This window comes from Schistocerca piceifrons, chromosome 3 (genome assembly GCF_021461385.2).
Source record: "Schistocerca piceifrons isolate TAMUIC-IGC-003096 chromosome 3, iqSchPice1.1, whole genome shotgun sequence".
In the NCBI taxonomy this organism is placed as follows: Eukaryota; Metazoa; Arthropoda; class Insecta; order Orthoptera; family Acrididae; genus Schistocerca; species Schistocerca piceifrons.
Genome location: NC_060140.1, coordinates 862,906,597 through 862,920,350, shown reverse-complemented (window position 1 = coordinate 862,920,350; position 13,754 = coordinate 862,906,597). Strand labels below are relative to the sequence as shown.

The 13,754-nt window shown below is 42.4% G+C and overlaps 1 protein-coding gene across 2 annotated transcripts in view; it reads left to right on the top strand.

Annotated features, from left to right (window-relative positions):
• LOC124789722 (aminopeptidase N-like) overlaps positions 1-13,754 on the top strand; it is a 121,051-nt gene that overhangs the window by 60,325 nt on the left and 46,972 nt on the right. For both annotated transcript variants that reach the window (XM_047257173.1, XM_047257172.1), the window contains 3 exons: positions 6,453-6,636; positions 6,725-6,881; positions 13,469-13,550. In XM_047257173.1, coding sequence (XP_047113129.1) covers positions 6,453-6,636; positions 6,725-6,881; positions 13,469-13,550 — 423 coding nt within the window. The remainder of the gene's footprint in view (positions 1-6,452; positions 6,637-6,724; positions 6,882-13,468; positions 13,551-13,754) is intronic.

Sequence of the window (13,754 nt, the reverse complement as noted above, 5' to 3'; positions counted from 1 at the left end):
CAGCTGCCTGGGCACACAAGTCATTCCCACGCCTCGCTGGTAGCCCGCCAGAAAGTGTTTTCGCTAAGTTTCTGCGAAGTAACAGAACCTCTAGCCCAGCCGCTACTTCAAGCTCTGCGGGTGTGCCTCTTGACAATGTCGGTGTCTGCAAAGCATTCACTCGACTTCCTCACACCCGTCGGCTTAAAGCTTTCCAGATCAGCAGAGCCCGCCTGTCACCGGACCACCCGGGTGACGAGAGACGCTGCGTGGGAAGTCCGCGTGTGAAGGAATAGCAACTTTCGTAATCGTAAGATAGAAATATGAGAGGGGGCTCATGCCACCTCTCAAACTTCTGAGGTCATCAGTCGCCTAGAACTTAGAACTAATTAAACCTAACTAACCTAAGGACAACACACACATCCATGCCCGAGACAGGATTCGAACCTGCGACCGTAGCGGTCACGCGGTTCCAGACTGAAGCGCCTTTAACCGCACGGCCACACCGGCCGGCAGTCCATGCTGTACTCCAGACGTACATCCTCAGAAATTTCTTCCTCAAATTAATGCCGGTATTTGATATTAGTAGACTCCTCTTGGCCAGAAATGCCTTTTTTGCCATACCGAGTCTGCTTTTGATGTCCTCCTTGCTCCGTCCGTCATTGGTTATTTTACTGCCTAGGTAGCAGAATTCCTTAACTTCATTGACTTCGTGACCATCAATCCTGATGTTAAGTTTCTCGCTGTTCTCATTTCTACTACTTCTCATTACCTTCGTCTTTCTCCGATTTACTCTCAAACCATACTGTGTACTCATTAGACTGTTCATTCCGTTCAGCAGATCATTTAATTCTTCTTCACTTTCACTCAGGATAGCAATGTCATCAGCGAATCGTATCATTGATATCCTTTCACCTTGTATTTTAATTCCACTCCTGAACCTTTCTTTTATTTCCATCATTGCTTCCTCGATGTACAGATTGAAGAGTAGGGGCGAAAGGCTACAGCCTTGTCTTACACCCTTCTTAATACGAGCACTTCGTTCTTGATCGTCCACTCTTATTATTTCCTCTTGGTTGTTGTACATATTGTATATGACCCGTCTCTCCCTATAGCTTACCCCCACTTTTTTCAGAATCTCGAACAGCTTGCACCACTTTATATTGTCGAACGCTTTTTCCAGGTCGACAAATCCTATGAAAGTGTCCTGATTTTTCTTTAGCCTTGCTTCCATTATTAGCCGTAACGTCAGAATTGCCTCTCTCGTCCCTTTACTTTTCCTAAAGCCAAGCTGATCGTCACCTAGCGCATTCTCAATTTTCTTTTCCATTCTTCTGTATATTATTCTTGTAAGCAGCTTCGATGCATGAGCTGTTAAGCTGATTGTGCGATAATTCTCGCACTTGTCAGCTCTTGCCGTCTTCGGAATTGTGTGGATGATGCTTTTCCGAAAGTCAGATGGTATATCGCCAGACTCATATATTCTACACACCAACGTGAATAGTCGTTTTGTTGCCACTTCCCCAATGATTTTAATTTATTACCACTTTTCATATCTCGACACATGGTTACCCTTTTCCCAGAAGCTGTGATATATAATTAAGTAGTAAACCGAAAATATAATAAATTCGCCATATCGAGGCCCTTTGCCATCTAAGGAGATATCTTCACTTATCAGATATTCCTTGTTTAGATGGGAGCCATCTGAAGTTCCAATTGAGGGACAGTTGACACCGATACTGTTGTTACCTTCCCTCGTCAATACGGGGCAGTTCAGCGAGGCCCGCCCCGGTAGCTGAGTGCTGCCGGCACAGTAGCTCATCGTGTTCAGTCAGAGAGCTGCTCGCCCTCTGTAATAAAAAAAAATGAGTAAAGGAATCGATGATCAGCAAGAACGGATGTCTTATGACATCCGCGCAGACCAAACGCAACGAACAATACCGAGCAAAATGAGAAAAAAAGGCGGTCAGCGCGACTGAATGTCAATCCTAAGGGCCCGGGTTCGATTCCCGGCTGGGTCGGAAATTTTCTCCGCTCAGGGACTGGGTGTTGTGTTGTCCTGATCATCATCATTTAATCTCCATCGACGTGCAAGTCGCCGAAGTGGCGTCAAATAGAAAGACTTGCACCCGGCGAACGGTCTACCCGTCGGAGGGCCCTAACCACACGACATTTATTTATTTTAGTTCAGTGAGATTTTCTCTAGTCGCCATCAGATGGATCAATTAGCAGCTTATTATGCAGCGTGTTATAATTTTGTACCACAGGTGTGGTGGTCATGATATCGAAACTATCATAACGAGTGAAATATAAAATAAATATTTTGGCGACAAAAACAAAATTTATTAGCACCAAACATGGTCACAGATACGCCAGAGGACTTCTCTTCTAAAGTAATGAAACTGTTCTTCGGCTATTACCTAATCTTTTTCTCTACCTATTCTTGTGTGTATTTTGGACAGCAAATTATGATTTGCTAGACGATTATCGTCTGGTACCCTCCTTATATATGTGCACATGCCTTCTTCGCTAATGAGATGTTAATGTTAGTCTGGAACTGTCATGGGAAGTCTCCCGTTTCTTAGATACTTGACATCAACTAAAGTATAGCCTCCCTTTAGCAGTGTCCCTGCCTAGTGAGGAATGGAATCAAAATCCATAACTGGTGGCTTGTGTAACTTCGTACTTCACATTTTGCTCAGTGTGAAACACGTATGAGCTTATTAGTAATGAAAGTCATTTATTTGAATTTTTTATTCAGACTGAATTTTTTGAGTCGAAATTCATGCAGCAGTGCCTTCTTTTCTTAGAGTGTTTTCGACTGCTGTAGTTACCAAACACAATTTCTTTCGGTTTCCTCTTGAAATGTAAACATTATTTAGAGATTTTAATATTCCACGTGTACAGCTGAACTGTAACACATTACAGTCTGACTAATAGTGCTAGTTGATTCAAGATGATTGGCAGATAGAAGCAAAGGCATTTTCACAAAGCTGAGTTATTTTCATGTAACTGTTTCTGAAATTTTACAGGCATTATACGCAGTATCGTTTTCAAACGGTAACAAATATGCATTTTCGTTTTGTCATAGTTTTCACGTTTTCTGAATACTTTTTATTTTATTTATTTCGAGTCAAAAACATTACAACAATATTTACAATATATACAATATAACAAATCAGGTCAAATCATAAAAGAACAAACTAAACGGTATTAGCCCAAAATTGTGCAACGGCAGCAGCATTGTCTGAAACATCAACAAGCTCTTGTGTGGAACATGATACAGGACATCTAGGACAGTTAATTAAATGTTTGGTTGTCTGTTCTTCTCCGCAGTCACACAAGGTGGAAGATTCCTTCATGAAGCCCCATTTAAACAGATTGTCCTTAGTTCGTCCGACGCCACTCCTGAGCCGATTTAGAGACTTCCACACTGTCCAGACTTGATTTCCACCAGGAGGAAGGGTCTCAGAAGGAGTCATCCAATCGTTACTGTCAGATTTTGCTGTCCACTGAGATAGTCTGGCTGCTCCAGTCCGACCGGTGAGGGGTGTAGTAGTTCTCATGAAGCTCCTCCTAGATTTGAGTCTACTAATTGGTAGCTGGTATCCATGTAGCAGGTGATCGGTGTTATGATCTGCTTTATGTCTCTCAAGTTTGGCTGCGACTTCACGCCTTATGTCTGGAGGAGCAATACCTGCTAGTTTATGGAGTTTATCAATAGGTGTAGCTTTGAGGCATCCCGTTACTGTCCTGCAGGTTTCGTTCAGGGCCACATCAACCTGCTTTGCATGAGATGACTTGTACCATACAGGACATGCGTATTCAGCTGCGGAATAACACAAGGCCAAGGCTGATGTTCTTAGTAGTTTGGGATCTGCACCCCAAACGCTGCCAGTGAGCTTCCGCAGGATGTTGTTACGAGCAGCAACTTTCTGCTTGGTGTTAGTGCAGTGTTTTCTGTAGGTCAACGTTCGATCTAAGGTGACACCCAGATATTTGGGGTAGAAACAATGTTCAAGCTCTTGATCTTCCCAAAACACTGTAAGTTTTCTATAGGCCTCTCGATTGCGTAGGTGGAAAGCACAAACTTGAGTTTTAGCAGGGTTCGGTCTTAAGTTATTGACTCTGTAGTACTCAGATAGGTCCTTGAGAGCAACAGTAAGCTGGTTTTCTACTGTGTCAAAATCTCTGGCTTGTGTGACTAAGGCAAGATCATCTGCATAGATGAAACTCTTTGTAAGAGAAGGTTGAGGCTGGTCATTTGTAAATATGTTGAACAATATGGGGGAAAGGACACTACCCTGAGGCAAGCCATTCCTTTGACTTCTCCATCTACTCTTTCTTCCTTGGAACTCCACATAGAATCGCCGGTTTTCCAAAAGTGTCTGCACAGTTCTGGTGAAATTAATGTCTCTAGTGATGTAGTAGACTTTGTGCAATAATTGTCGATGTTGAATGGTGTCATATGCTGCTGTGAGATCCACGAAGACAGCCCCGGAAATGTATCCTTTTTCATATCCCTCTTCAATATGTTCAGTCAGATTAAGGACTTGTGCTGTACAATTCTTTCCAGGTCGGAAACCTGCTTGTTGAGGTATGAGTTGTTTTTCAACAATGGGAGTGAGTCTATTTAGCAACATTCTTTCATAGATTTTATACAAATGGCAAAGGAGCGAAATCGGTCGGTAGTTCTTGGGATCAGCTGCACCCTTTCCAGGTTTTAGTAAGGGAATAACTTTAGTTTTCCTCCAGATGGCAGGGATCTGTTTCCGCTTCAGACAACCATTATAGAATTGCAGAAGCCATCTTTCCGTGATGGGACCAATATGTTTAATTTGCTCAATCATTAGGTCGTCTAGACCAGGCGCTTTACCATTTTTGCATTTCTGAATTGCGGTTCTGAGTTCTTGTAAGATGAAGTCATTTGATATATGGTTGTTTTCACGTTCAGGTTCTCTTTTGAGTTTTGTTCTATCTTTAGAACAATTGACCCTTCCATTCTGAACTAGATGATGAGCAATTTGATCTGGTGCAATGTTTGCATGGCCATGATTGTGGACAGGGTCGTTGTTCAGGCGTCGCAGCAACTGCCAGGCTTTCTGACTGCTTTTAGACATATCAAGGTTCTCGAGTAGCTCTATCCATCGTTCTTTTTTGGATTTGGCTAAGGCTGAGGATAAATTTTGGCCAGCAGTTAAGGTTTCAATGCTGTAAGGATTATCATTGAAAAGTTGGATATAGTTATGTAGATGCTTCACGGATTCTTCTGTCAAGCCAGGTATGTAGTTAACTCGACAGCCTCTGGGAGTTGAGAGTCTTGAGCATCTTTTCACGGCTTCTACAAACTCATCATAGTTGGAAACTGAGGGTTCTATGCGTGAAACTTCTGAGTCAAGGAGATCAGCAAACTTCTGCCAGTCTGCTTTCTTGAAATTGTATCGCCTTCGGAATGATGTGATTCTAGGAGTAATGGCTGCAAACACTTGGCAGCCTATGGGGCGGTGTTGAGTATTTGGTATCGGATTTAGAACAGTTTTTCTGCATTGGTGAGCTATGTTCTCGCTAACAAAAATTAAGTCGGGGTTATACCCACGTTTCCAACGCCCACTGTTAAAAGATGGTGGGAGTTTATTATCATGGACAAGATTAAGATGGTTGGTATCAGCCCAAGTCAAAACTGCTTCACCATTACTGTCGTCCTCAGCATAACCCCAAACACTGCTATGACTATTGAAATCTCCAACAATAAAGTGAGCTTGTTGATTGGTGTAGTTGTCTGTAGGTGAAAATTGGAAATCTGCTCCTGGGGGTTTGTAAATTGACGACACAATACAACCATTCAGTTCTACAGACAGTATTTCAATATTGTTGAATTCTGTAAGTGAGGTAGAGAGAACAGCTATATCGTTCCTCACAAAGATAGCACTGCCATATTGTCTATGGGGTCGCTCAACTGCCAGTTTCATCCCAAGGATTTTTGGTCTTCTCATGGTGTCATCTCGATGGGTTTCTTGTATACATAAAATATCACACCTAGGTTCCTTGGCAATATGTTGCAGGAGTTCTTCTTTGGCAACAGACAATCCTTCTATGTTGATTGATACAATCACAAGGTGAGGTCTTGATAAAGACCTTTGGTTTCCATTCATAGTGAAACCTATAATGCAATGCTTTTGGAATGCTGACGTTCAGTTCAGTACTGGAGAATCTAGTCCAGTACCTATGCAGGGGCACCACGTGCAGGAGTCAGCTTCACCCCCTTCTGAATACTTATGTCTGTAAAGTACAATATTTTATCACGTGTTCGTAGGTACACTATCTTCTAGGTAGAACATTCACCTCTACACTATGTTCCCTCCACCCTAGTCAGTACATAGATGTACACTTAGAGGCACATGTAGATAGATTTAGGTGCTGACACCCTGTGAGCGTTAGCGATACAGTGGACGACAATGCGGTGCCTTCTGTAGGCAGGGCAGCCTCCTGGTGCTGGAGAACTACACGTCGGAGGCGACCAAGGAGCAATCTCTGGGCACCATCCAGCACGAGGTGGCCCACCAGTGGTTCGGGGACCTGGTTACCTGCGACTGGTGGAACGCCCTCTGGCTCAACGAGGGCTTCGCCACTTACTTCCAGTGGATCGCTACCGATGTGGTGAGTTCCCACGCGCTGCTGTGGAGTTCTCACGACGCGTGTTCTCACAGCGGTCGCAGAGAGTGTTAACGCGTGTCTGTGTGCGCAGGTGGAGCCCACGTGGCGCCAGCGCGAGGTTTTCGCTGTGACCACTCTGCTGCAGACCGCCATGACGGCCGATGTCAGCGGCGAAGAGTACCCACTCACCAAGAACCCCAATATCACAGCTGATCAGGCCTTCATGGATTACAACATTTACCAGAAGGGTAAGCAGTACAGCTCGTTAGATTTTATCTTTTCCTTTCACACTGCTTCAAAATTTCTAGGAAAATATAGCTTTGATTTTTCTTCTTTTTGAGTAAATAGAAATTTCGTGCAAGTGGTTCTCCTTTCTCCAAAGGTCTCTTTAATTTTCCTGTGGGCAGTATCTATCTTACCCCTAGTGAGATAAGCCTCTACATCCCTACATTTGTCCTCTAGCCATCCCTGCTTAGCCATTTTGCACTTCCTGTCGATATCATTTTTGAGACGCTTGTATTCCTTTTTACCTGCTTCATTTACTGCATTTTTATATTTTCTCCTTTCATCAATCAAATTCAATATTTCTTCTGTTACCCAAGGGTTTCTACTAGCCCTCGTCTATTTACCTACTTGATCCTCTGCTGCCTTCACTACTTCATCCCTCAAAGCTACCTATTCTTCTTCTACTGTATTTCTTTCCCCCATTTCTGTCAATTGTTCCCTTATGCTCTCCCTGAAACTCTGTACAACCTCTGGTTTAGTCAGTTTATCCGGGTCCCATCTCCTGAAATGCCCACCTTTTTGCAGTTTCTTCAGTTTTAATCTACAGTTCATAACCAATAGATTGTGGTCAGAGTCCACATCTGCCCCTGGAAATGTCTTACAATTTAAAACCTGGTTCCTAAATCTCTGTCTTACCATTATATAATCTATCTGATACCTTTTAGTATCTCCAGGGTTCTTCCACGTATACAACCTTCTTTCATGATTTTTGAACCAAGTGTTAGCTATGATTAAGTTATGCTCTGCGCAAAATTCTACCAGGCGACTTCCTCTCTCATTTCCTAGCCCCAATCCATATTCACCTACTATGTTTCCTTCTCTCCCTTTTCCTACTCTCTAATTCCAGTCACCCATGACTATAAAATTTTCGTCTCCCTCCACTACCTGAATAATTTCTTTTATCTCATCATACATTTCATCAATTTCATCGTCATCTGCAGAGCTAGTTGGCATATAAACTTGTACTACTGTAGTAGGTGTGGGCCTCGTGTCTATCTTGGTCACAATAATGCGTTCACTATGCTGTGTGTAGTAGCTTAACCACACTCCTATTCTTTTTATTCATTATTAAACCTACTTCTGCATTACCCCTATTTGATTTTGTATTTATAACCCTGTATTCACCTGACCAAAAGTCTTGTTCCTCCTGCCACCGAACTTCACTAATTCCCACTGTATCTAACTTTAACCTATCCATTTCCCTTTTTAAATTTTCTAACCTACCTGCCCGATAAAGGGATCTGACATTCCAAGCTCCGATCCGTAGAATGCCAGTATTCTTTCTCCTGATAACGACGTCATCTTGAGTAGTCCCCGCCCGGAGATCCGAATGGGGGACAATTTTACCTCCGGAATATTTTACCCAAGAGGACGCCATCATCATTTAATCATACAGTAAAGCTGCATGCCCTCGGGAAAAATTACGGTTGTAATTTCCCCTTGCTTTCAGCCGTACACAGTACCAGAACAGCAAGGCCATTTTGGTTAGTGTTACAAGGCCAGATCAGTCAATCATCCAGACTGTTGCCCCTGCAACTACTGAAAAGGCTGCTGCCCCTCTTCAGGAACCATACGTTTGACTGGCCTCTCAACAGATACCCCTCCGTTGTGGTTGCACCTACGGTACGGATATCTGTTTCGTTGAGGCACGCAAGCCTCCCCACCAGGGCAAGGTCCATGGTTCATGAGTTGGAATGGAAATTTATATAAGTGAATTTCAATTTACTCGAAATTATCTGATGACTATTAAAACAAAGTGTACATAGTGACAGGTATGTCCACAACTGCAGCATGTGTTATCTATACATGTCAAGCAGGCAGTGTTCTGTTCTTCCTTATACTTACTTTCCGTGTCCGGAACTAGACTTCACACTTCCAAAAATCAGCAGCCAATATGGCCTTGTCATTTGCCTCCCATAAGCCATTCATTGTGCAGGGCTGGTCTAAATATGGACAGATAAGCAGGTGTTGAGGATCCTGGACAGAACCACACAGACAGAGAGTGTTCGCGTTCTCTTTTAGGAAACCCCATTACTGCAGGTTTGTCTTGCACTTTGGCACTTCTACCATAATACGGTTTAGGGTTCTCCAGACAGTGTATGGTAGGTCTCCACCAGGCGCCAGTTCTTCTTTTACATCTTTATGGGGGTTTCTTAGGTCGATTTCCCACCTTTTCAAACGATTCTCTGCAGCCGACCCTTCCAGGGTTCGGGTACGTGACAGGAAACTCTTCCTCGAACAAAGCCGTCGGTCAGCAGGCTGGTGTCCATATAAAGGGTGACGAATGTCCTTTTCTTGCTTGGATTTTTCGGCTTCGGCAGAGATGTCACGTAGTATGTTGGGCGGTGCGATCCCCATGATTAAGTACATCTTGTGCACTGGGGTTGGCCTCAAGCATCCGGTAACAGTCCGTGCCATTTCATTCACCGCGGCATCAACTTTTCTCGCGTGTGTTGATGCAGACCGTACTGGAGCGGCGTATTCCGCGGCTGACACACTGAGCGCAAGGGCTGAAGTTCTCAGGACTTTTGGGTTTGCACCTCAGGATCCGCTGGTTAGTTTCCTGATGATGTTGTTTCTAGTTGAGACTTTTTCCCTTGTAGCATTACAATGATGTTTGTAGGTCAGTGTGCGATCCAACGTGACACCAACATATTTGGGCGTTTTACAATGCTCGAGACGTTCACCTCTCCATATTACATTTAATTCACGATTTGCCTCCCTGTTCTTTAAATGGAATGCACAGACCTGCGTCTTGGAAGGGTTCGGCCTTAGGTGGTTTGCCTCATAATACTGGGAGAGAGCTTCCAAGGTACTGGTTAATTTCTCCTCTACATCCATAAAATTGTTACCTTGGGCTGCAACTGCAGTGTCATCGGCATACATAAATTGGCCCGTGATGTTTGCACTGGTTGGTCATTTGTATATATATTATACATAGCTGAGGCGAGGACGCTTCCCTGAGGTAGACCATTCCTCTGATTTCTCCACCTGCTCTTCTTGCCCTGGAGACAGACCAAAAATATCCTATTACGCAGGAAAGTACCTATCAGTCTTCCTTATGCAATCCAGCCATTGCATTGTAATATTTTCACACACAGGATAGGCAGACTTGCGAATGCGACAATTGGCAGCGAAGACTTTCCTCAAGGAGCAATGCAGTGCCTAGTAAGCACTGAGCTTGCATGTCTGAAACACATTGGTGTAACCTTGCGACAGATGAGTCAGTTGCCACGACGTTTGTAAAGACCTATAGCGTACTATGGATCTTTTGAGTGCACGTAAAATGAATGAGTGTGGATAGAAATAAGTATAGAGCGACCTATGGATTATCTCTTGGTTTGGTTACCACGCTTGTTCACCCGCTTGCACGTAAGTTACAGACTACAGCCTTTTATTTCCATTACTTGGTATATTTCGGAACAATACAATGTATAATAATCGCCAGTAGATTGGAAAACGGCGTCCATCGAAATACACTACGAGAATCGAATTAGGAGGCCAACAGTACATGAACACCACACTGCATGTTGACGATCACGTAATTACTCAAGAAAGTGACGACTAGTATTGATACAATTTTTTTTTATTTGAAAAATTTTGAACGTCACTCACATGCGATTAAGTCCCTTCAGTGCCTAAAATATTATTAATATTTTTATTAATTCAGTATCAGTAATTACTATAAAATGTCAACATCGTCAGTTCGGTCAAATTATTACTTGACAGACGTGGTATGAATATTTGCAAAAAGGGTTATCCAAAGCTTGAAAGTTGACAATAGTGTTCATGTATACACTTTTTGTGAATATTTGTACCTCATCTGTTGATGGCAACGTTCGACAAAACTGGTGATGTCAAAATTTTGTTATAATTAGGGATCCTGATTAGATACACATTTTTACTTGTGCAGAAGTTGATAATACAAGTTCCGAGTGATACTGTGTCATTCGTTAATAAATTACTATTTTACTGCTTTGTTAATTAATTTAAAGGTAGGACTATCCGTTTTTGTTTATGAAAGTGAACTGACAAGGTCTGTGTGACCTGTCCACCATTTCACAGTGAGCATGTAGCCTGCCGTAAACATGTCATCCGATAACAAAGACATCATGCTACAAAGAGATACACTGCCAACTGTGTGTAGCCAGTGGATGATTGAGAGCAACACTATTGTTTGAGAACATCATTTTCAATTGTTTACGCGTACTACTAATTTGCATTACTGTGATACAGCAGTGTGAGAGTAAAGTGAAGGACATATTTGTCTAAGAGCACTGTTGCTTCCTCTGCATTTGTTATTCTGATCATGTCACGCACCAAAAAGAGTGTATAACTGCTGTCTTGTGAGTGCAGGTGCATTACTGTCCTACTAGGCGCCTCTCCTACATCTTATCTTGCATTAGTTCTGCATATTCAACACAGAAGTGGAATTTAAGTAGGAATGCTTGTTTTCATGATTTCTGTTACTCAAGTGTGATAGTGTTGCAGTTGTATACATGTTAGAATGACATTTTAACATCTACCTTTTGTCACTAAGCATTACGGGCAAGGAGACGTGACTACATGGATAATAATTCTATATCCAGTTTGTTTCCCCCCTTGATTAAGATTCGTTGTTTTACTATACACTTGGTGATGATCTTAGTGAATCTTAGTGAATGTTTTTACATTACGGAGAAGATAATCATCATGCTTTTGTTAATGTTTACATCTTTCAAGACACTGCTCATTCCGTTCCACTGCACTTCCAAGTCCTTTGCTGTCTCTGACAAAATTGCAATGTTATCAGCAAGCCTCAAAGTTTTTTTTTCTTCTCCCTGAACTGCAATTCACTTTCACTTTCTCCTTGCTTTGCTTCACAGCTTCTTTACTGTACAGACTGATAGGTTACAACCTTGTCTCACTCCCTTCTGAACCACTGCTTCCTTTTCATGCTGTACGACTGTTATAACTGCCCTTTGGTTTCTGTACAAGTTATAAATAACCTTTCGTTCCCCGTATTTTACCCCTGCTGCTTACAGAAATTTGACGAATGCATTCAAGTCAAACAGTGTCAAAAGTTTTCTGTACGTTTACAGATTTTATAAATGTAGGTTTACCTTTCATTAACCTAAGGTAAGTCATAGGGTCAGTGTTGCCTCACGTATTCCAATATTTCTCCAGAACTCCGCAATGATCTTCCCTGCGGTCGACTTATACCAGTTTTTTTCCTTTCTTTTGTAAATAATTCGTGTCAATATTTTGCAAACGTGACTTAATAAACTAACAGTTTTGTAATATCCACACATGTCAGGACTTACTTTCTTTGGAACTGTTATTATTAGATTCTTCCTGAAGTCTGAGATTATTTTTCCTGTCTCATATAGCCTCTACATCAAGAGGAATGGTTTGGTCATGGCTGACTCTCCCAAGGATATCAGCAGTTCTGGGGGAATGTCGCCTACTCCAGGCGCCTTATTTCGTCTTAGGGCTTTCAGTGCTTTGTCAAATTTTTCTCGCATTATCATATCTCCTATCTCATCTGCACCATATTCCCTACCTACAGTATTTGTTTCATTTCCCTTGCAAAGTCTTTCCACTTTTCAACTCTTCCCTATGGCTGCAGGAGAAATGTAAGTCTATAGAACCATGTATAACTAGGAGAAAGCTAGACAACGCCTACAGGCAAATTAAAGAAGCCTTTGGAAAAAAGAGAAGTAGCTGTACCAGCATGTAAGCATTAAAAAATTTCGGTGACATGTCTAAGAAATGTGCTGAAACTGAGAGGTAAGTCGACCTTAGTCCGCTACTGTGGTATGAACACCTCCGACCTTGTTGCAAATAATAATCTAGTACGAACTACCGCTTGGCGGTGTTGATCGAAGACCTCGCTCTGATGTAGTCAACCATTCTGAAAATAAAAATTGCGTCCGTCTTATCCGATGTGTTCTCTATTATGTGAGATTGTTCATGAATATTGTTGACTTGTCGTTGTGATCTCCGACCTGAAAATCTGAGCTGAAATTTCCGACTATTCCGGATGTCGGCTTAAATGACACACATGCGGATTGCCGTTGGAGCTGATGATAGGTGGCTGGATGGCGCCACTGTCTCGCTGGCTTTAAAAATGCGACAGTGCAAAAATGGCTCTGAGCACTATGGGACTTAACGTTTGAGGTCATCAGTCCCCTAGAACTTAGAACTACTTAAACCTAACTAAGGGCATCACACACATCCATGCCCGAGGCAGGATTCGAACCTGCGACCGTAGCGGTCGCACGGTTCCAGACTGTAGCGCCTAGAACCGCTCGGTCACCCCGGCCGGTGATGTGACAGTAGCAGGTGGCTGTGTAGATTTGTGTGCATCTGAAATATAAACCTGTAATGAAGATTATCACATTAGAACGAAATGGTGGATCTACACTATGAATAATATGAACTGTTCTTGAGGCGTTTACAGCACATGCAGTAATTATAGCTTAATTAAAATTGTTGACCATGCTGCCTTAGTTGATTTTTGCTGACAAAGTACGCTGTTCCATCGAAACATAATCTGTGTTTGTGGCAGGTGCATCAATAATCTGGATGATAGAGAACGTCATGGGATCTGATGCGTTCTTCAAAGGCCTCTTCAACTACCTCAGAAACAAGTAAGTACCACTCAAAATTGGTAATAAATTTTCTTGACCCTGGATATAACATAACCTTTTTCAAAAAAAATGTGCAGTACAAAATTACGGACGTGATGTAGCCCTAAGAGTTATTCTATAGTCTACTTTTCTAGATTCACTTGGTTTCATTTCTTTAATTGTGAAGTCCTGTAAAGTGGCTAATACTAGTACGTTTACACCGTA